Genomic DNA, 21255 nt, shown 5'->3' with positions numbered 1-21255 from the left:
TCTCTGGGGACACAACTGCATAATGCTTTACAGAGTCTGTGCAGAATTTAAAAGCTGGGTTTACTTTGGTGGAAGTTGAAATCTAAACATACTTTTTTCCTAATGGGTGTTTTGCATAAACTTGTCGCAGAACCCCCGTTTATATGCATGGATCTCAAAACATCTTTTTTTGCAACACAAACATCTAATTCCTTTCTCTGTAAGCTTATTGAAACACCATCTTTCCAAGAAACCCCTCTCGGGTGATTGATAGCACACAGTAGTTTAGGAAGGTGGGAAGGAATTGGATGTGCTCCTGTAAATGGTGCACCCACCGGGGCGGCAGCAGCAGTGACGGGCTTGGACCGCAGACTGTCTGCGGGGGCGACGGCCCCTTGTTCCCACTCATTCCCACTGCGGCTCGTGTGCGCACGGCCCTGCCCGCTCTCGTCGGTCTCGGCTCAAGCCTGCCTTCACCAACCGCACTCCCCTGCCACACACCTCTGCCAGTCTGTGTTACAGCCTTCCGTGCATCCCTGGTGGAGGAGAGCACTCCCCTCACTTCCCGTGTAAGGGCAAGGGACCTGCCGTAGGCCCGTGTGGCTCCCTGACACCTGCAATGCACAGAGCATAAAGAACCTGCGAAGGCAATGCACCCAGTCTGTCTGGCGTTCCTGTGGCCAGCAAAGGAACAGTGAAAACGTTCCTGGACTGGGAAGGAAGCCCAGCGCCTCCAGAAACAGTAGCACAACAGCAGATCTAGCCTTCAAAAGCCACACTCTGTAAACGACCCTGTGCATGGCTGTTGACATCAGCAGCGAACACGGTACTAAACCAAAAGCATGTATTTACATAAACACATTTAGATAGCATTCGATTTCTTTCTGATTGTTAAATAGGAGCAATTTTGAAAAATTAACAGCACATTTGGGTGGAGATGGCATGTTTCATAATTATTCTCTTCCTACAGTTTTTATAGATTATTCATGATTTTATTATGTCCTCGAAAACCCTTTGTCACACAACAGTCGTTCACGAACTCAAGTCTTGGTCAGTTCAATCCTGGTTGCTCTTGCTTCCACTCCAGCTCTCTGCTAATTAGCCCCCTTTAGCCCTGTGGTAGATCCAGAGGAATCCGGGCTCCTGCTTCAGCCTGAACCAGCCCTGTCATCAGGTCGCTTGGGGAGTGGAAGGAAGGTCTGCATTCGCTCACGCTGTCAAGTAAGTCAACCTTCAAAATTGAATAAGCACCTGTGAACTTAGGGAACACTCCAAAACCCTGCGCTTCTTACATGGATTGCAAGTTCTGGTTTACAAAACCACCCCGGGATGGTAATTCACTAGGAATCACACAGTCATGGCTACACTCTGTACAGATAAAGGAAACCAAATGGTGTGAAGCAAGGGGAGCAAGCACTGGAAAGGAGCCAGGACAGTAACAACCGGCCCTTCCGGTAGCCTTTTTCCCTAGTTGTGGGCAGCAGGACTTGGCTGGTAGGGACTGTGACAACACCCACAGAGGGCCACCAAGCAGGAAAGCCCCTGGAACCTGCGTGTCCACAGCGGACAGCGGCGAGGGTGACTGCCTGCTAGCTGACATCAGTATCAGCCTTTTAGAATCTGACCACCCCTATGGCTCCAGCTGCTGATCCAGCCTCTGTGCGAGGCAGTGGGGACGGTTCTTGGGGTTAGGCTTCCAGCATCCAACCGGGAGATCTGGTCTCGCGGCCCCAGCCCCCGTGAGCATCTGAGGAGAGAACAAGCCAGGCAAGTCTGTCTCCTTCTGTCAACAAAGAACATTCTTAAAATGAAGGAAAAACTACTTTAAATGTTATCTGGGTTATTTTATGCCATGCAAATCTTGAAAAAGGAACATTTTTTGCTGAAAATGTAACTCATTAAATTCTAAAATAAACACAACACAATGAAAACAAATATAATTTAATCCAAAAATAACAGATTAACTACAAGAATGATAAAATTATATTTTTAAAAGCTTGATGTTATACTAGATACTACAGACATGACAATTCTGAATACTGAATGAGCAAATTGAGCCTGGCAGAAAGCATACAGTCCCTGAGAGCTCCCCTTTCTGCTCCATTTCCACCTTCCTCTTGTCTGTGAAAGCCTGCCTGCTGGCCGCCACCCCCGAGTGGGGAGACACCCTGCCTCGGCGGGGAGCCCGGTGCAGGAGCTGTTCCTTAGGATGTGCTGCCCTCCAGTGGCTCCTCCTGCCGGTTTTCACTGCGCCCTTCGTCACTAGGAAGAGACAACACATCATGTCCACAGGGACACTTTGGGAGGATTTCACACTGCACGGCAGCATCTGCCTTTGCTTCCACCACAGGTGCACTCTCTGTCTGCACTCCTGCATCGCACCCTGCACTCTGCAGCGCGCAGCTACTGTGGGACTTGCTTTGCAATAAAGGTGTTGAATGGCACTGAGACCGAGGAGGCTCCGTATTTTTCACTGGGAACTGTTGAATGTGGGCGTTGTTTTCGGCAGCCTTGTCTCCTGGGAGCTGCACCCCTCCTTCCACACCACACCTGCTGAGGGCTTCCTTGGCTTTGGTGGGTATTGTGCTTGAGTCTTCAGTGTGCTGTAACACCTGGTCCTCCTCTTCAGACAGCTAGGAGAGAGTGATTTTACCGTAAACAACAGGAAAACTGGAAAGTTCAACTGGTCATTTCAAAGTACACATACATAAAATTCACATAAAACTTCTGTAAACACAGAAATTATTTCTGTATTGATACAGTTTGTAAATGAAAACAGTATGTCAAGAAGAATCCTCAAATAATAACTTACCACACCTCACTGGTTGGTACGGATTTTAAAATAAGAATGGTAATCCTTGGGCATTTTGTCTATTAACGGTCCTTCCAACCTAGACTACACCATCCCTACATCCCTAACACAAGGGAAATGATCACAACACACTCAGACTGGTAAGACTGGAGCGGGGACAGGCACAGCTGGCATTGCGGTGCAGTCTGTTAAACTGCCACTTACCAAGCTGGCATCCTACAGCGCACCAATTTCAGTCCCAGTTGCTCTACTTCTGATCAGCCCCTAGCTAATCTCACTGGGAAAGCAATGGAAGACAGCCCAGGTGTGTAGGCCCCAGGACCCGTGTAGGAGATCTCGATGAAGCTCCTGGTTCCTGGCATTAGCCTAGTGCAGCTCTGGCCATTGCAGCTGTTCAGGGAGTGAACCAACAGACAGAAATTTGTCTGTCTCTCTCCCTACTCCTTCCTCCAAGATGGTCTTTCAAATAAATTATTACATGTTGATAAAAATTTTAAACGATAGAGAAGTAATAGGTAGTACACATGTTTTCTTATTCTCTCAAAAGCTCATAGAGTACAAAGAAGCTGCAGTGTGCCTCTTAAGGGATCTATTCTGTAACAGACACAGCTTGTCTCAGAAATAACACAACGTAGGGGGAGGGCAAGCTAACGGAATATACAACAGGCAAAAGTTAAGTAACAATAAGTATCTCAACTGTTCTCTAAAAAGCCAGATTTTTAATTTGCAAAAATTAAACCTTGAACTTCATAATAAAATTCTTCTAATTGCAGAACAAAAATACTCTTAAAAATACTATAGAAGAAATAATTATGATTCTAGCTAAAAATAAAGCAAAGTTTTTTTTTTAAAAAAGCATACAGACATAGCTTACTGGCACTGAAATAGTAGAAGCAAAGAAAACGGCAATGGAAACTGAGTTAGCACCAAGTGCGGGAGGCAGGCTCAACGCACTCACTTATAAGAGAAACTCACATGGCTTATGCAACGTGAAGCGAGACAGTGACCAACCTCTCGGTGCATACATGCCACCAAATGCCACGGACATGACAGACTCAACGTGAGCCAAGTGCAAAGCACAAGAAGTCTGAGGCATTGTCAATAAGGCACCATATTGAGATGGACTTTTTGAATAAGTTACGTATTTAAGTAGAAATCTAAAGCCTGACTAAATGTCAGGAAGAGATAATGCCTGGAATTCCTGCAGCACAGAGGAGACTGGCAGGCTGAGGGACGGGAGATCCGCAGGTCAGGAGCAGGAGTGAGGGAAACGAGGAAAACCCACTGGGGGTGCTGAGGACTCAGCTAGCATGCCCCCAGGACACCTGCACATCATAGCACAGAGCCTGACACAGCCCACGCAGCAGCCTGGTGACGTGGTGGTGCTGGCCCACTGGCTTGCTTCCCTGCCACGCGTGCAGGAGACCCGGAGGGAGCGTTCCTGATTCCTGGGTTCAGCCTGAACAAGAGTCACCTGAGAAGTGAACAGGAGCATGCAATCCAGGAATCCAGGTAACATGCTTTAAAATACTTACGCATCAAGAAAAATATTCTGATTACATTCTTCATGACTTTTCTGGAGCACCTGTCTATGCCGTGTATCCACATCATGTGTATATATACTTATCTCTTATTCTGTACACTGTAAAGCTTTTTTACAATTTTGCTTACATTAATTTATTGACTAGCATTATATGATCGGCTATTTTTTAAAATGACAACTTAGGAAAATAATTCTAAACCGGTAAGCATGTATTAGTAAGTAAGTTATGTAACTCACCATCTCTGGACTAGAAGTGAAACAACTGTCCGTGGGCCCTGGAGAGTAACTGGCAGACTGACTTGAAGAATCGAGATCTGAAACAAGGATCTTAGCTCAGCAACAGCGACATTACACTCTACAAAACACAAGGCGAAATATGGCCACCGCTCGTGCAAATCCAGCCTTGCACAGCACGTGCAGCTGAGTGGGTCAGCTGAAAGCATACAGGTAAGGACAAAGTGAAGGGCAGAATTAGAGGAAGGCACGTCAGTGAGGAGATGAATTATATAACCTAGGCATGAAGTATTAACGATGCTTAATAAAGCAATCCAACTGGGATGGGGACAGGGCAAGAGGCGCAGAGGGCAAGCAGCAGCATCTCACACGGTCGTGCCAGCGCTCGTCAAAGGCAAAAGGTGAAACCACCTACATGTCCGGCAGCAGTCGCATGGAGACACAATGGTATATTGTCGGCCCAGAAATAAAAGCAAAATCCGGTTGTGAAGACTAAAGAGTGATGGATTTTGAGGATATTATGTCACATGAAACAAATCTAGCACAAAAGATTGATTTTTCTAAAAGCCCATGAAATAACCATGCATAGATTTCAAATTATACTTATTGCGCTAAAACAAACACTGCCATTTGCCCGTGAGTTCTTCAAAGCATGCTTACACTACTCGAGTACATTCCAAGAGGGCCCTCTTGGTGAGACGCCAGTGACTGCCAGCAGCTGACTGCTGGCTGTAGAGGTGGGATGCATGCAGGGAGGGCCGGCGGATTGTGCCACAATACACGTGTGCTAACAATATTATATTCTAGTGTGGATACTGGGAGGAGGATGAAATTTACATCACACTCTGCCAGAATAAGGTAAAAATGCGTTGATGAAAATTCATTTTCATCCTTATAAAAGCTAAGAAAATATTAGTCCCCAAACTACTGATTATCCAGGATCACCTCCCCACAAAATCACTCAAATAATCCAGACACGTGCATCTAAATCTAAAATCCAAAATTAATGCATAAAAATGAGAAGCATAGTCCTAATAAAGTGTCAACATGAATACACAGAGTTTGTTCAAACGTGCAAAGTCCAAAGCCCAGCAGTGGAGCAGCCTGTGTGAGAAGGCAGGGCAAACAGACACCTCTAGAGGGCAGACTAGGCGAGAGCAGAGGAGCACCTGCAGCCCCAGCGGCTCCACGAGGACCTGCGTAATGACACGATGCTGCCTGCACACAGCCCCGGCTCGTGCTCCTCACGGACACACACATACGGACACTCCCTCACACACACACACACACACACGGACACACACACACTCTCAGAAAGACTAAAGCAAGTTTAGACAGTCATTGGTAACACACTCTAACATATCTATGAAACATATTTATGGACAAAATTTTTTTAAAGGTTAACACGCAACTGATTCCCATTAGTTTCTTATAGAAGGAATAAGATGAATTTATAAAACTGACAGAGCATCTCCGTAGATGGTGGCCTACCTTGTAAAGCACATACTGCTCTTTCTTCTACCAGAATCTGGAAAAAAAAAAAATCAAAATTTGAACAATTATCAAGACTACATAATATCTACGTACATACATTTTATTAATCCAATTAGCTAATTTTACATTTCTTTTGCTTTCTATGATTTAACTCAAAGGAAATTTTTAAATCACGAGAAAAATTAATCAGTTAACAACAAAGTAAACTGGTTTAGAAAGAGCACGCAGCAGAACATTAAGTCTAAGAATCACGGACAAAGGTTCATACAATCACAGCACAAAACAAAGACAGTAACACAATTTGGGGATACATACTGTTATTTGTGATAATTTCTTATATTCAGATTTTGTAAATATTAAAATCGAGCTGAAGGCATCACAGTACGTGATTTTGAAGCATACCACAAAACTATATTAATGAAAATAGCAGGGTACTGACATACAAATGAACACATGCATCAGTAGAATACAACAAATATTTCAGAAATTAAGTATGGTGTCCAGGCCATACATGGGAGAACAAAATAGTCTCTTCAATAAATGAAGCCGATAAAATGCAATGTATGTATGTCAAAGAACAAAGCTCAATCACTATTTCTTGACAAGATAAAGCAATTCAATATGGATTCAAGACCTAAACTGAAGAGTAGAAAGCCAAAAAAAAAAAAGTAGGGGAATCACTTCAAGTGTAGGTCAAGTGTAGGAGACAACTTCCTGAACAAAGCACAAAGCCCAAAGCCCAAACCACAGGCAGCAAAAGGCAATGCATGGGCTAACCAAACCCAGAAGCTTCTGCAAGCAGAGGAGCCAGCAGAGCAAAGGGACAACCACAGAACAGCAGCAAATCTGTGCAGGCTACTCCTCCAATAACAAATCAATACCCATAAGATATCAGCAACTCAAAAACAAAAACAAAAAGCTGCAACTAATGCTAAGAATTAAGCCAAGAAATTGGCAAAGAGCTGAACAGACAATTCTCAGAAAACACAAAAGGCCAACAAATGCATGAAAAAAAAAAAAACACTTAGGATCGTTAGTCATCTGGGAAATGCAAACGCAGAGCCCAGGGAGGAGTTGCTCAGCCCTGGGTACATCCATCGTCAGAGCTAGGACTGGCAGGGAGGACCTGACACTACGCCCATCGCCCATCGTCAGAGCTCAGGACTGGCAGGGAGGACCTGACGCTACACCCATCGCCCATCGTCAGAGCTCAGGACTGGCAGGGAGGACCTGGACAAAGGAGCATTCACTGTGGAAGTTCCCGCTGCACCACAGTGCTGGCCCCACCTGAAGTTTCCAACACTACATTCTCTCATATCTCTGTCACTGCTTACCTGGTTCCCTTGTCCTACCTCACTGATAACAGGCTCAACATTTACCTTCTGGGGCAGGCGCGTGGCATGGAGCTGCAGTTGCTGCTCAGGACGCGCAAACCCCACACTCTAGTGCCCATGCTGAAGCCGCCCCTCCACTTCCAATCCCGCGTCCTGATAATGCACCCCTGGAGGCAGCAGCTGATGGACTGCTCCTGTCCCCCACATAATCCACCCTGTGCTCCTGTCTGCACCCCAACCCACCCGATGGCTGCGGGGATCGGTGCGATCACTGCTTCTCTTTGCCTGTTGCTTAATGAGACCCAAAAAGATCAAAGACAAATATCAAGTTCTCTGATTTATGGCAGCAAATTATTAGATTATTCTCTATACATTACAGAGTACAAGCAAAAGCCCCAATGTATACATATACAGGTAAGACTGACATCCTTCTATGGATGTGGGCATCATTTGCTAGCCAAATGCCTGAATCAAGAATACAGATGTTTCAACAAATCTGCCCAGTATTTATACACTGAAGCCTGAAATATTTTTGTGTTGGAGGAAATCATAGTGTACTTATAGAAAGCACTGAGAATATACTGATATTGGTTTGTCTCCAAAAAGCATGTAACAGTTTCTGAAAAGATGTGTTATTTCTAGATCTAAGAATTATCAACAAGAAGAGTTCACGGATGTAAGTATTAAAATGATATAAACCAATCAGCTGGAAGGATCACTTCGTCTCTCCTCCTTTATGTAGATCTGACTTTCCAATAAAAATAAATAAATCATAAAAAAAGAACATGCTTTACCTGATCATGCTGGAAGTCCCCAGGCTGCTCCAAAGGCCATTCTTGCAAAAGGGTCTTACACCTAAGGATTTAAGAAAAATTTGCTTCTTGCTTATTTGTTTTTGAAGACTTATTTTTACTTGAGCCTTCCCAAATAATAGCAAAGGCCAGAGCTGAACCAGCCCAAAGATGGGAGCCAGGAGCTTCTTCCAGGGCCCAAAGTCATGGGCCATGTTCTGCTATAACCCCAGGCCATTAGCTGGACTTGAACTAGTGCCCATATACTACCAGCATGGCAGGAAGAAGACTATTGTGCTAGGCCACTTTGTTGCATCCAGGCTTTTGTTTGTTGTGTGTGTGTGTGTGTTTAAAGATTTATTCATTCATTTATTTCTACAGCAAAGTCAAATATACAGAGAGGAGGAAGGACAGATAGGAAGATATTTCTCGTCCCTTGATTCACTCCCCAAGTGACAGTGATGGCCGGTGCTATGCTGATCCGAAACCAGGAGCCAGGAGTTTCTTTCAGGTCTCCCATGCAGGTGCAGGGTCCCAAGGCTTTGGGCCGTCATCAACTGCTTTCCCAGGCCACAAGCAGGGAGCTGGATGAGAAGCGGGGCTGCCAGGACTAGAACCGGCACCCATATAGAAACCTGGCATGTTCAAGGCTAGGACTTTTGCCACTAGGCCACCATGCCAGGTCCTGTTTTTTTTTTTTTTTTAATTATTTTCTTTGAAAGGAGTTACACAGAAAAAGGAAGAAAGAAAAAAGAAAAAGTTATCTTGGAGCTGGTGTATTATTCCCCAAATACCCACAACAGCTAGGGCTGGGCCAGGACGAAACCAGGAGCCGGCGGCCATATCCAGGTTTCTCACATGGGTGATGGTGGCTGAAACACTTGGGCCATCTTCTGCTAATTTCCCAGGTGCCTCAGCAGGAAGCTGGTTTGCAAGCAGAACAGCTGGAACTCAAACCTGTGCGCACATGCGATGCTGACACTGCAGGAAGTGGTTTAATGCCCTGTGCAGCAACATCAGGCACTAGATAACAGTTTAAAATATCACTGAATAGAATATCTTCCTCTCTGTCTCTGCTCTGTATCTCTAATAAAAACAAATCCTTTTTTTAAAAAAAGAAAATTTTAAGATAAATTCACCACTCCCTTAAGTATTCTGGATCTGTGGCCAGGATTGGAAACCATGATATAAATCGTTATCAAGATATACACTTTGAAACTCAAGGCCTAACATGCTGTGCTCCCTCAAGCTTCTAGATAGCTGAAGATTTAACAATAAAAAATCAATCTGTTTATTTTCTGTTCTCTTTTAACTCATTTGTATGTGCCTGGCCATACAAGACCACCAATGTCCTCAGTTACGCCTCCGACACTGATATCCACCCTCTCTGCACCGATCCTGCGCTAACCAAGCAACCCCGGCCAACTGCTCTCAGTAGACACAGAAGACAGCAAGGGTGGAATCAAGCGTGTGCATGTCACGCCAGCAATCATTCCTACAGCAGCTAGTAATCATACACCAACAAGCCGCTATCGCAGTGGGTATATGAGCTTCTGAGCCCTCAGATCAAGTTCATGTTCAGAGATGAAGGCATTTGGGGCCGGCCAACTGAGCACTGAAGTACTGACCTGCAGAAGGCAGCATGCCCAGTTCACGTGCTGTAACACAGCCTTCAGCAATGGGGAAGCTATTACAGAAAGGTCACAGAAAACAGAATGAAAAGCCAACCTTTTTTCACTACAAAACGTTTCTGAAATCCAGTATTTTAGGAATCTTCAGGGTTTACAGGAAATATTTACTATGAATAAACTATAAATGGATTTCAAAAATTTTTGCAGCAAAATAAAGATCTGATTTTTTAAAAATAATCTCTTATTAGGCTGGATCGTGGTGTGTACCTCCCAAACACATCCAAAAACTTACACAGAATTCTCTGCACTTCTCTGCATATTCTTCTGTGGCATCTTCTCTTGGCAATCATTTCGAATCTTTCCTTTAAAAGTAAAAGCACATCTTGTGTTAAAAAAAAAAAGTCTGTTTTTATCTAACTCAAGAACATGAAACACACAAAAAAATCACTAGGTATAATGCCAAGTAATACGAAATTATTCTATTTTCAGCTGCACATTTCTCTTAACACATGAGTACATATAAAAATACACATAAAAAACTGAACAAGTTTAAAAAGCATAAATTTTGCACTCCCCATGTGTGACACGAACCCTGTCTTTGAGAGCTGGCTGAGGAGCAATCCTTCCCCAGAGACACACGAAAAGCCTTCTGTCCACCGCTGTCATTATGCTTCCAGCAGCATTCACCTGCCGGACATTTTGCTGGGAATCTTGTTTCATTAAAAACAGAATTATTCAAAGCCAAATCTGGGACTGGAAAAATGCTTCCAGTGTATCTACCAGTGGAGCGATTCTGATCAGAACTGGCAACACCACAAAAATCTCCCATACTATTGTAGCCACACTTGTCAACGGTTTCACTCATGCTTTGTGGGTCCATGCTTAATAAACTCATCATATTACGTTTAACCAAAGAGTGGTAATTTTCTGATAGCAGAATGGGGGCTGACTTGTTCTTCTCTTTAAGAAAAGGTGAAAGCTCTTTTCCATTCTGCCCCCAAACACATTGCACTGACTGCTCCTCAACAGTTAATTGTGATGGTCTTCCTTCATTCATGCTACCACGTTCTTCACCCGTAATTACAGCTGGTCTTCTAGTGAGAAGATTTCCATTTCCTGGACTGAGACAAATAAAAACACTTAGCAGAAAAAGCACAGACTATCCTCATTAATACATACTGAAAGTTAAATTCTTAAATGTTTAATAGCTCCTAACATATCTAAACTACATTTTAATTATTTGGTTTTAATGCAATTGCTTTATCGAAGAAATTATCTAATGTGCCCTTATTATGACTTATTGAGTTAAATAACCAATACTTTTTGTTTAAACTTGAAAGATGAATGTGTGGTTCAACTGCTCTTTTAATAAAACAAACTATTACCAACCTACAGAATATCTTCCATAATAAAATCTAGCAAAAATAACCTAGACAGCCACCGTATGTCACAGCTGCTTCATTTAGTCAGAAGGATACGTTGAAAACCATGCATGGAAAATTTTCCTCCGATGTTAAAACATCAGAACAAATGGTTGTGATGACACTCTAATACTTCTCAACCTATCAAGTATATAAAAGCAACTATGAGGCTTCCAAGGAGGAATACTAGATCAATATAAATGTTTGGTTAAGTAAAAAAAAAAAATGCTTACAAAATAACACTCAAGAGAATCGATGCAAAAATTACTAACAAAAGTTTAGAAAATCAATCCCAAGAATATATAGCAAGATTAAGACATCATGGCCAAGTAGGGTTTATTTCAGGATTTCGAAAATTGGTTTAACATTAAGCTAAAAAAATTTCTGCATACCTAAACAACCAATCAACAATGCAGAGACAAAACAGAACAAGAACATGTTTTCAACAGGATATATTTTCATTATTTTCAAAAGAATAACAAAAATATAGAACTCAATAATTAAAGTAATAACAATCCAATTAATAAAAGGACAATAGATCTAAACAGATATTTTTCAAAGGATGATAACAAAAATGGGCAACAGGTGCAAGAAAAAATGCTCAATATCATTAATCATCAGGGAAGTGCAAGCAAAAAAAAAAAGCTGTCACCTCACTCCACGTAGAACGGCTATTCAAGACAAAAGATGACACAGTGAGGGTGTGGAGACAAGAGCATCCCTGCCCATCACAGGTAGGACTGTAAGTTAGGGCAACTAACACGTAAAACAGTAGGCAGCTTCTTCAAACCCTAAACCACAACTAGCATATGATCCACTGCCGGGTACATAACCAGGGACAGAAATGAGGCTGCCCAAGAGACATCAGCTCTCCCACACATACAGCCCTACCATTCAGAGCAGTCAAGAAATACTAACAACTGGAGAGCCCTCCCACAGGAAATGTATCAACTAGCGAAGAACACATGACACATATATACAATGGAATACTACAGCAGGCACAGACAAGGATTCCTGACACCTGGAACAACATGGATGCCGTTACTCGCTGGTAGACTCTAAACAACGGTAATAAGGAAGTCAGGAGTACAGTGGTGCCTACTAGGAAGGGACATGTACCAACTAACAACAAATAACAAGAAAAGGAAGCTCAGCTGGCTATCACTCATAGGGTGAAATGACAACATATCACGATCGTACTTTCTAAAAAGATTCAAGCAAGAGTTTCTGAATGCTTCCACCATAAAGAAAATACTCGTGGAAACAGACATGACTACTCTGACTTCATCGAACACATGCATGGAAACACCTCCTGAAACCCTGTAAATAATTACAGCCATTATGTTCAACTTATTTAACTAGCTAGCTTAGTTGGGAAGAACCTCTGAAATGGTACAGAAAGAATTCTGGTGAAACATTCCTCAAAGGTAAACAAAGTACCATATAAAACATGTAAAATCAATCATCTCAGAATCTGGGAAGTGACCAAAGGCATATGGTACACTGAGAAGCAGCACTTCAAGAAAAATGACTGAATCTGGGGGGGGGGGCTGCTGAGTTTGACCATGGAACACAAGGACCTTCCCTTTTCCCCTGGGCCCTCCCAGATTCAGTGGCTCTGCCACGCCCGAGGAGTCTGCGGCAGAAGACGCCTGAGAGGTTGTCAAAAACAATTAGGATTTTGGTGGCAAACCTGAAAGGAAACTTAACATGATGGCTCCCCGAGGCTGTACTACCAGCTGAAGTGAGCGAACACACTGAAATTCCACAGAAAGATATGGAAAACAAATTGCCACAATGGGCTTGAAAAATTCTCAGCCGTCCCTGGTGATCCTGAAGGCTGCACATCACGTGCAAGGCTGCACCAGTCAAACAGAGCCAGAGAAACTTCAGTACACAGCCGAGCCTGGCGGCTTCTGCAATCTCACACAGAGAAGGCTTGATAGCTCCAGGTATCTAACACAAACTCGGACCAAAACACTGTTGATCTTTTAGGAAAATCTATCAAAAGGATAAGCTTATACCTTAAGAAGCCAGAAAAGGATAAACTAAACGAAGACCAGAAAATTGCAATATGGAGAACAGCGCAGCAACTGATGAAACCAAAACTCCAACCAATGAAAGTGACATACCTTCAGCCACACCAACCTATCAGAGAACATGCCACGGACACAACGCTATGTCAAGAACATACTACACAAAACTTCATACTATGAATCAAGCAACTCTGAAAATGGACAAATTCCTAAAGATATACACATATCTCAAGTGACTGGAAAAAAATGTAAAAACTGAATACAAACAGAACAAGACAATGAATTAGTAATATTTTCCCACTGAGAAAAGCTCAGACACGGACAGCTTTCTTAGTGATTTCCGTAAAACAGTTAAAATACTAACTCTCGCCAAGTCTTCCACCAAACATCTTCCATCTTCTTCCACAAGGCCAGTGGTGCCTGGTACCAAAGCCAAAACAACACAAGCACAGACATTTTTTAAAAATGGCTAACAAATTCCAGAAGCATGTGAAGAATGTGACTGAGGAGCTTTTATCACAGGAGTGCAAGGTGGATCCACTCCTGAAAATAAATTACTATGTATCAATAAAGGATAAAAATGCCATGATGCTTATCTCGGGGGATATTGAAACCTAGCTTGGCAAAGCCCATGATAAAATAACTGAGTTAACTACAATTAAAGGAGGACATTTACCCAACCTGTCCAGGGCACCTACAAATAAAATATTTTTAAAAGAATTAAACTATTTTAATGAACCGATAACTTTTACTTTCAGTGATTCTTTCCCCTAGAGATATTTTTAGTATGTTTATATGCTTAATTAAAAAAATGTGTTACCATAAAACAAACTAATAACAGACTAGGATGCTGTAGCTTCTTTATTTCCATCAGCATCTTTGCTTACCTGTTTACTCTTTCAAACAGTTTCCCAAATTTCACTGCTTTGTAAGATGGTGTAAGGACACCTTGACTTCCAGTTAGTTTGAAAAGCTAGGAATCAGAACAGTCAATATTACTGAGCTGAAAAAGACATGAAAGAAACTGCCTCAATGGTCAGTTTAACTACATGAAATTTGAAGTTTTGACCGCAAAATACAATTTTTATGAATCATATCTATAAGCATTTTTAGTGGAAATTATTTGTCTCATTACCGAAAACAAATATTTTCTAACAGTGAAATCAATGCTGGTTTTAAGCAGCACAGTTGGATCAATGGTGAACTAACCATTCCAGAGAGTTAAAAGTATCCAGGACACCAGGATGGTAAGTAACAAAAATGCAAGTCTTTCTCAAAGAAACATATGCAGTTATTTCAATTCCTCATCTACTGAATAATCTGGGACTAGTACTTTAATTTTTTATGAATGCTAGTATGATCTAGTACCAAGCAAGGATAGAGTGTAACAACTTTAAGAAAGCCTTATGAAAATCCACTTATAATGTGAAGAGTCTTATCTAAATTTAACTTACTAAGACTGGCCCATCATTAATCCACCAAGTAATAATAATCAGCATCTACAATGTATGCTTTGTAATTTCTCAAACATAAGTGCCAGAACAACAAAGACAATGATAGAAATTGGGGGGCGGGGGGGGGGGGGAAGCAGCAGCCAAAAGAAAATAAAAATCTTTGAGAAGTGAGAGAGTATAACAGCCATTCCATCTGAAGAAAGAATGCACCTGTTAGGGAGTGTTTCCCACTTCCCCTGTCACAGTAATTCAGGATTTTTTCACGTACTTTTTGCCAAACAGGTCATTTTTTTTTTGAGGAGTACCTGTTCAGTTCTTCTGTCCACTTTTAAATAAAATTTCATATTTCCTCCTGAGTCATTCGGTTCCTTATAGCATCGTACTCAAAGGGACCATCACTAAATAGAACCATTCTATAGGTTCTCTTTATCCTGCTGTTCATTTTGGTGTCAATTTCAGAAGTTTCTTGGGTAATATGGTTCCAATTACCTACTTCTGATTTCGTTGCCAATGCTTATCAAAAAAAAAAAAATGCCTACATATCTTGAAGCATTTTCCTTATGTTTTATTTGGGAATTTTATAATTTCAGGGTTTTTTTTTAAATTCATCTCGAGTTAAAATTCTCTTGGAATAACTCAACAAGGCCTGCTATTAGACCTTCGTTCAGTATTTTATAAATACAGCAGGCCCTGGGTTTTTGTTCAGTTTTATGACTGATCCAGTCTTACAAATCACCACGTGACTCTTCTGCACTTCATGGGTCAATCTTGACAGGTTACACGTGTTCCCAAATTGTCTGTTACACAACAGCCCCGAATGACCCTGTATATTTCTATACTACTAGTTACAATAAATCACTTCACATCCGATTTCACTCTGTTGTCTTTTTAATTTTTAAATTATTTTATTTCTATAAGGTAAACTGATTTCATGTTTCCTGTACAGACTGAGGAGCACAGTGACACTTCCCTCCCATGCTACCATCCTCTCTTCCTTCTTATTTTTTAATTTTTTTAACAATGAAATACTTTATTTTATAATCACAGGCTTAATGCTTCAATACAAAAACAATATGTAGAAAAAAACACTGTTCCTCAAGTATATAGGCAAGAGCTGCAAACATCCTGAGAGCGCGGGCCAGCGCAGCGGCACAGACAGCTAATTCTCTGCCTGAGATGCCTACACTGCAAACAGGCACCAGTTTATGGGACATCACCAATTAGAGTGCTTATCAACAGCAATAGAAGAAACAGCTATTCTTAATTGTAGTATAAACAATTTTAAAATAATGATAATCTTCAAAATTCTAAAAGGATAACCTGCATTTTGGAAGCCTCTGCAACACAGAGAACTAATTTCTGACGGAAGACCAATTGTTTTTCTTAATTTATCTCCTTACATGGTTATTATGTATAGCACTTCACAACTTAAATTTTTCACATATATTAAAAGAGTAAAAAGGGTCTTTCCTGAAAGCGTGATCAAAAACCTCTAAGAGTTAGTGATTCAAAGATACCTGCTCCGTCTGCTTTTCTTCATAACCAGCTTTCCAAGGACTCGGTGCTGTTCCAAGAGTGAAGTTTTGCTTTGGAATATGCATACCAGAAGGTAATTCTGCTGAGGACTGCGGCAGGAAGCTGCGGTTTGCTACTCTGTTGAACTGTGGTTCAAACACCCTTTTGCCATATGACCCTATGATTTGTGACAACTGCAGGGAAGAAGATGAAATCATTTCAAGGGCTAACATATAAACTAGAGAAGAGCATATCTAAACTCGACACGTAAGTTGAGTAAAAACAGTAAAAGCTCACACAAGAAAGTCTTTTAAGTAGAGGCAAGCAACTGACAGTGTTCATTTAGACAAGAGATTATCAACCAGGATTAAGAGTTCTTCTCCCACTAGCGCTACCCCTCGACCTCTCCGCCCCACAAGCTCCGTCTCTGTGACCACGGAGGAATTCAGGAAAGTGGAGTTTTGTTAACTCACAACTCTGGCAGTGTAATTACCAAGGAATTATTGCCATCACTGCCTTCTATCTCAAATCTAATTTAACTTTGACAACGTGAAAGAAAGCAAATGAGAAACAGTCAATGAGACAGCACTGGGCATCAAACAGAATTGCAGGTTAGAGGCACTTTGTGTCTCAGCTAAGACGTACAGCAGACACTGGCGTCCTATGTCAGCGTGCGGGGGTCAAGTTCCTCCTAACGCTCCCCTGGGAGTCAGCATGTGACACTTCAAGATTCAGTCCCCGTCGCACATCTAGAAGACCCCATCATGTTCTGGGTCCCTGGCTCCAGTCTGGCCCAGTCCCAGCTGCTGTGACCGTGTAAGAATGAATGCCGGAGCTAGAGCCTGACCCCTCTTCCCCCTCCTTCTCTCTATTGCTCCCATAATCCCCTTTTTTCCTTAAACAAAACAAAACAAGTAAGTAAACAGTTAAAAGAAAAACAAAGCACAAGTATCAATCAAGCATATTTAACATCAATACCAAACTTCGTAATATTTTTTAACCTCACCTGAACTGGATCAGCTTCTTCCTTCTTCCCTGGTCCCTGACAGTGCACACTAACAACAAGACAACGCTAAGGTCAAAATTATAAACAGCGACATAAATGCTTATCTTCATATAAATCTAAAATTCAAAGTGTTCTACATTAAAAAGCAAATGAAAACTACACTGAATTATTCCATTGTTCTAGCAGTACTAAATTTTATGAAAATTAGTATTAATTTTGGAGTTAGATATTTTCATAAGTTTTACAAAACACTTAGGTTATTTGACAAAGGTCTAAACGGTTTGATGCAATTCTGCTAGCTAAGCAAAAACTGGAGCTAGATAGTTCAACCCTTTTGTCCTCATTTTTCAATGAATGCAAGTGGCTGTAACATCAGATCCAAACATGAGTGCCATCAACCCAGCTAAAACCTACTTGTCCTCTGTGTCATCGAGGCAGAGTGCAGAAGGCACGCAGGGAGGTGACACAGGAAGTTCTAAATCAAGTCTTACTAGGGGCATTTTTATGTCCCTATTCATATTCACATGGGTTGGTTTCTTCACAGTTTCTATAATGAAAAAAGAAACACCATTATTACTATTTTAAAAATGAAATTTTGGGACACAATATTTGATAGAGGTTCATTAACTAAATTTACATCTAAGAAATTTTGCTTAAACACATCCTATGATACTATAAAATGTCATAACACAAACTATGACAGATAACTTGAAGAAGTTTTCTTCATCCGCTTATCCTAACAAAAGTCAACTCAGCTCTACTCCGCTCCCCGTCTAACACTTGCCCAGCCCCAGGTCATATCTGCTCGTCTCCAAAGCACCCGCCGCTCTGATTCAGCACTCCGAGTGCCTCGCTGTGCTTGACCAACAACAGGTCTTCCCCTGACTTGAACCCTGCGGGGCAGCAGCCTTGTCTCCAGAATACGTCACTGCCCGGCTGCTGAGAGCATCATCAGCGTTTCTGAGAAATGCTTATGACATCAAAAAGATGAACAGCATATGTTTTCTCTGACATGTGACAGCTAATAAAGAACACAGAAAAAAGTGTAGGAATGAAATGGTTACTTTGAGATATGGTTTCCATCTTTAGCAGGTATGTACACTCCTGTGGCTTTCCTATCTTGAACTTACTGAATATTATTCGCAGTAATTTAAGCCTGTGAATATAAGTGCATAAAAATTATGTCTTTGCAAGAACAGATAAAGACGAGGAAGCGGCATTGGCGGGGAGCCAGGCAGTGAGGAAGTGTAGTTGCCCAATGGAGGTGTCCCCATGGAACGTAGAGTCAGTTGTCCAATGGAAATGTGTCCATGCAATGTATAGAGTCTCTTCTCCTTATCTTAATAAAAAAATTTAAACTTTTCATTATTTGACTTAAACAGTAGCAGGACAATTTTGATGTAGATAATTCTGTCCTCAACTGTTGTTTGCTAGAAACAGAATAGTCTATCTTTTGAAAATAGATGCAAAAAAAAAAAAAAAGAAGAAGGAGGAAAGAAAAACACATGACCGGGCCCAGTGCAATAGCATAGTGGTTGGAGGCCTCGCTTTGAACGCACTGGGATCCCATATGGGTGCTGGTTCTAATCCCGGCAGCCCCACTTACCCATCCAGCTCCCTGCCTGTGGCCTGGGAAAGCAGTCAAGGATGGCCCAAAGCCTTGGGACCCTGCATCTGTGCAGGAGACCCGGAAGGGCTCCTGGCTCCTGGCTTTGGATTGGCACAGCTCCAGCCATTGCGGTCACTTGGGGAGTGAATCAGCAGATGGAAGATCTTCCTCTCTATCTCTCCTCCTCTCTGTATATCTGCCTTTCCAATAAAAATAAATAAATCTTAAAAAAAAAGAACAAAATCTTTAAAGTTTTGACTACTTCTTAAAAATCGAGCAATTCAGCTTGACATCGTATCTTTTCTCTGATATTTGGCAGTGAATGTAGAATAAAAATGTGTAGGAATAACAGAGTTATTTTGGAAGAGGCCCGCCACTTTCTCTTGCTGACTGTAGTTAGCAGCGAATCAGGCCTGTGCATGTGATTACCGATGTGTCTGCAAAAATGGTGAGAGGGGAGGAGGGCAAGGGACTGAGTGCAAGTGAGGGAATGTGGCTGCCTTCTTCAACTGTACCCATGGAATGCGTAACGTCTTCTTTGTTTGGACTAATACAATTTTTAAAAGAACTTTCCTCCTTAAACCTAAATGAAAAGATTACCCCTGAAGACACTGAGCCCCGGGGAGAACATGAGCACCACGGCCTGAAGAGCCTCCGAGGGCTTCATCTTACCTAAACGCGGCTTCCAAGCCATGACACCTTACCCACCTAGACCCAAAATGCACTTTAACATTCCGGGGGGTTTTCATTTTCTATGACAGCTCTCTTCGCACTTAAAACTTAACCCATCTGTACGTTGCTCTTTTGTTAACCTTTTTGTTACTGGGGCTTCAGTTCTGAGGCCCCATGAATGGTAAGAAAAACTTATGCTCCCTGCATCATCAGAGGGAATAAAGGAAGATAATAGCACGCAGATTGTTGACAGCTTTTTCCTAAAGTCTCGATGATACACTTACAGTGAACCTATGGTTAATATTTAAGTTGTCACCAATGGAAAGTGAAAGAAAAATGACAGCAAAAGAAAATGAGGAGATAGGAACATTCATCTTCATTTCTATCCTTCCTTGATAAGATATCTAACATGTAAGCCCCCTTGCTTGTACTTCTGTTACAAAGTATCAGACGTAAGGTCCTTTGAGAAAGTGGCAAGACTCTAATTAAATGTTTTATATACCTGGAGACCCAAAGTGCAGGACAAAATGGGCTTGATGTTTAACAATGTACAGTCAATACCCCAGGGAAGGCTAAGAACTAAACTGCGAGATGGAACAGTAACCAATGAAGCATTTCAAAGCAACTCTGAACAGTGACATCACAAAGGCACTGATCTCTAGCCCTCTAGATAAATTTTGGTCACGGTGTGTCCACACCTAATAATGCATTGCTGATAATCGCAGTATAGTAACTTTAATAAATTAATTTCACATATTGTATGCATTACTCAAAAATAAAAATGGACCAAGTGACAAAAGCTTTTAAGCAAATGGTGACTACTATTTAAAAGAAACACATTTGAAAATAAATTTTCCACATGTTTACAGTTCTAAAATTACAAACTGACTAGAAAGCTGAATGTTATTACCACATCAAGACCAAAAGCAAACGCTAACAACACTTACCAGGGGCTTTGTTCTTGCACGATATCTGATTTACCATGTACAGATTGAGCAGGTCTAAACTGACAGCATTTTTGACAGGCGATGAAACTCCCAGTAACTTCATTTTTGATTTTAACCTGTTCTTTTCAAAATATTCCTAAAGAAAAATAAATTTAAAAAATATTGTAGTAACCATGTAACTTTAGGCAGAATCATAAATTTAAAAGGCCAATATTGCTATTAAATCATTGGGTGATGTTTTTATATCTCTATGATGCTAATCTGTAAGCTTATATAGAAATAAACATCACTTACACTAAGTTCTCCTAAGGAATCAGAAATTTGAAGCCTTTTAAGTCTTTTCTTAAACATATATTTATGAAGGAATTTTAAAAGTTATTCTTGAGGTCAAAAGATTGAAAAACTATTTCGTGGAAAGCAAAATTCTAAAGATCTGGAAATACACCTGTTAGCAAATTTTGTTTTTTACAATCATACATAAACCTAAAATGTCTTTAAAAACCAGAGCTGAGTTCCACAGAACCAAAAAGAGGGAAAAATGTAACTAAAGTCACGGATTCACGTCTGTAATAGCACAGCACCCCCGGGGTTTATTCTTTCAACCAAACCTACATGTAATTCTAGTTCCTCAGCCAGTTCTTACTTTCTTTCTGGCTATTTGAATTGTAATTATCATTCCTTATCTTCATTTTTTTCCTCTCACATAACAACCTAACTTTAACAACGCCAAAAGCATTTACTGGTTAAATGTTTATTTATGGATCTAATCTAAGTGCT

At 41.3% G+C, this 21255-nt stretch overlaps 1 protein-coding gene across 1 annotated transcript in view; it reads right to left on the bottom strand.

Moving 5' to 3' along the window:
- Positions 1-2183: 2183 nt before the first annotated feature.
- The window catches only part of CUNH12orf40 (chromosome unknown C12orf40 homolog), a 30649-nt gene continuing 11577 nt past the window's right edge, over positions 2184-21255 (bottom strand). Inside the window, 11 exon segments of the mRNA XM_040978971.1 lie at positions 2184-2612; positions 4572-4648; positions 6060-6147; positions 8191-8251; positions 10111-10180; positions 10410-10939; positions 14163-14278; positions 16247-16438; positions 17251-17299; positions 17665-17797; positions 20479-20614. Coding sequence (XP_040834905.1) covers positions 2184-2612; positions 4572-4648; positions 6060-6147; positions 8191-8251; positions 10111-10180; positions 10410-10939; positions 14163-14278; positions 16247-16438; positions 17251-17299; positions 17665-17797; positions 20479-20614 — 1881 coding nt within the window.

Source organism: Ochotona curzoniae, unplaced genomic scaffold, assembly GCF_017591425.1.
Source record: "Ochotona curzoniae isolate NIBS_2020 unplaced genomic scaffold, NIBS_Ocur_1.0 contig_2927, whole genome shotgun sequence".
NCBI lineage: Eukaryota > Metazoa > Chordata > Mammalia > Lagomorpha > Ochotonidae > Ochotona > Ochotona curzoniae.
This window is presented reverse-complemented; position numbering and strand designations above follow the sequence as displayed.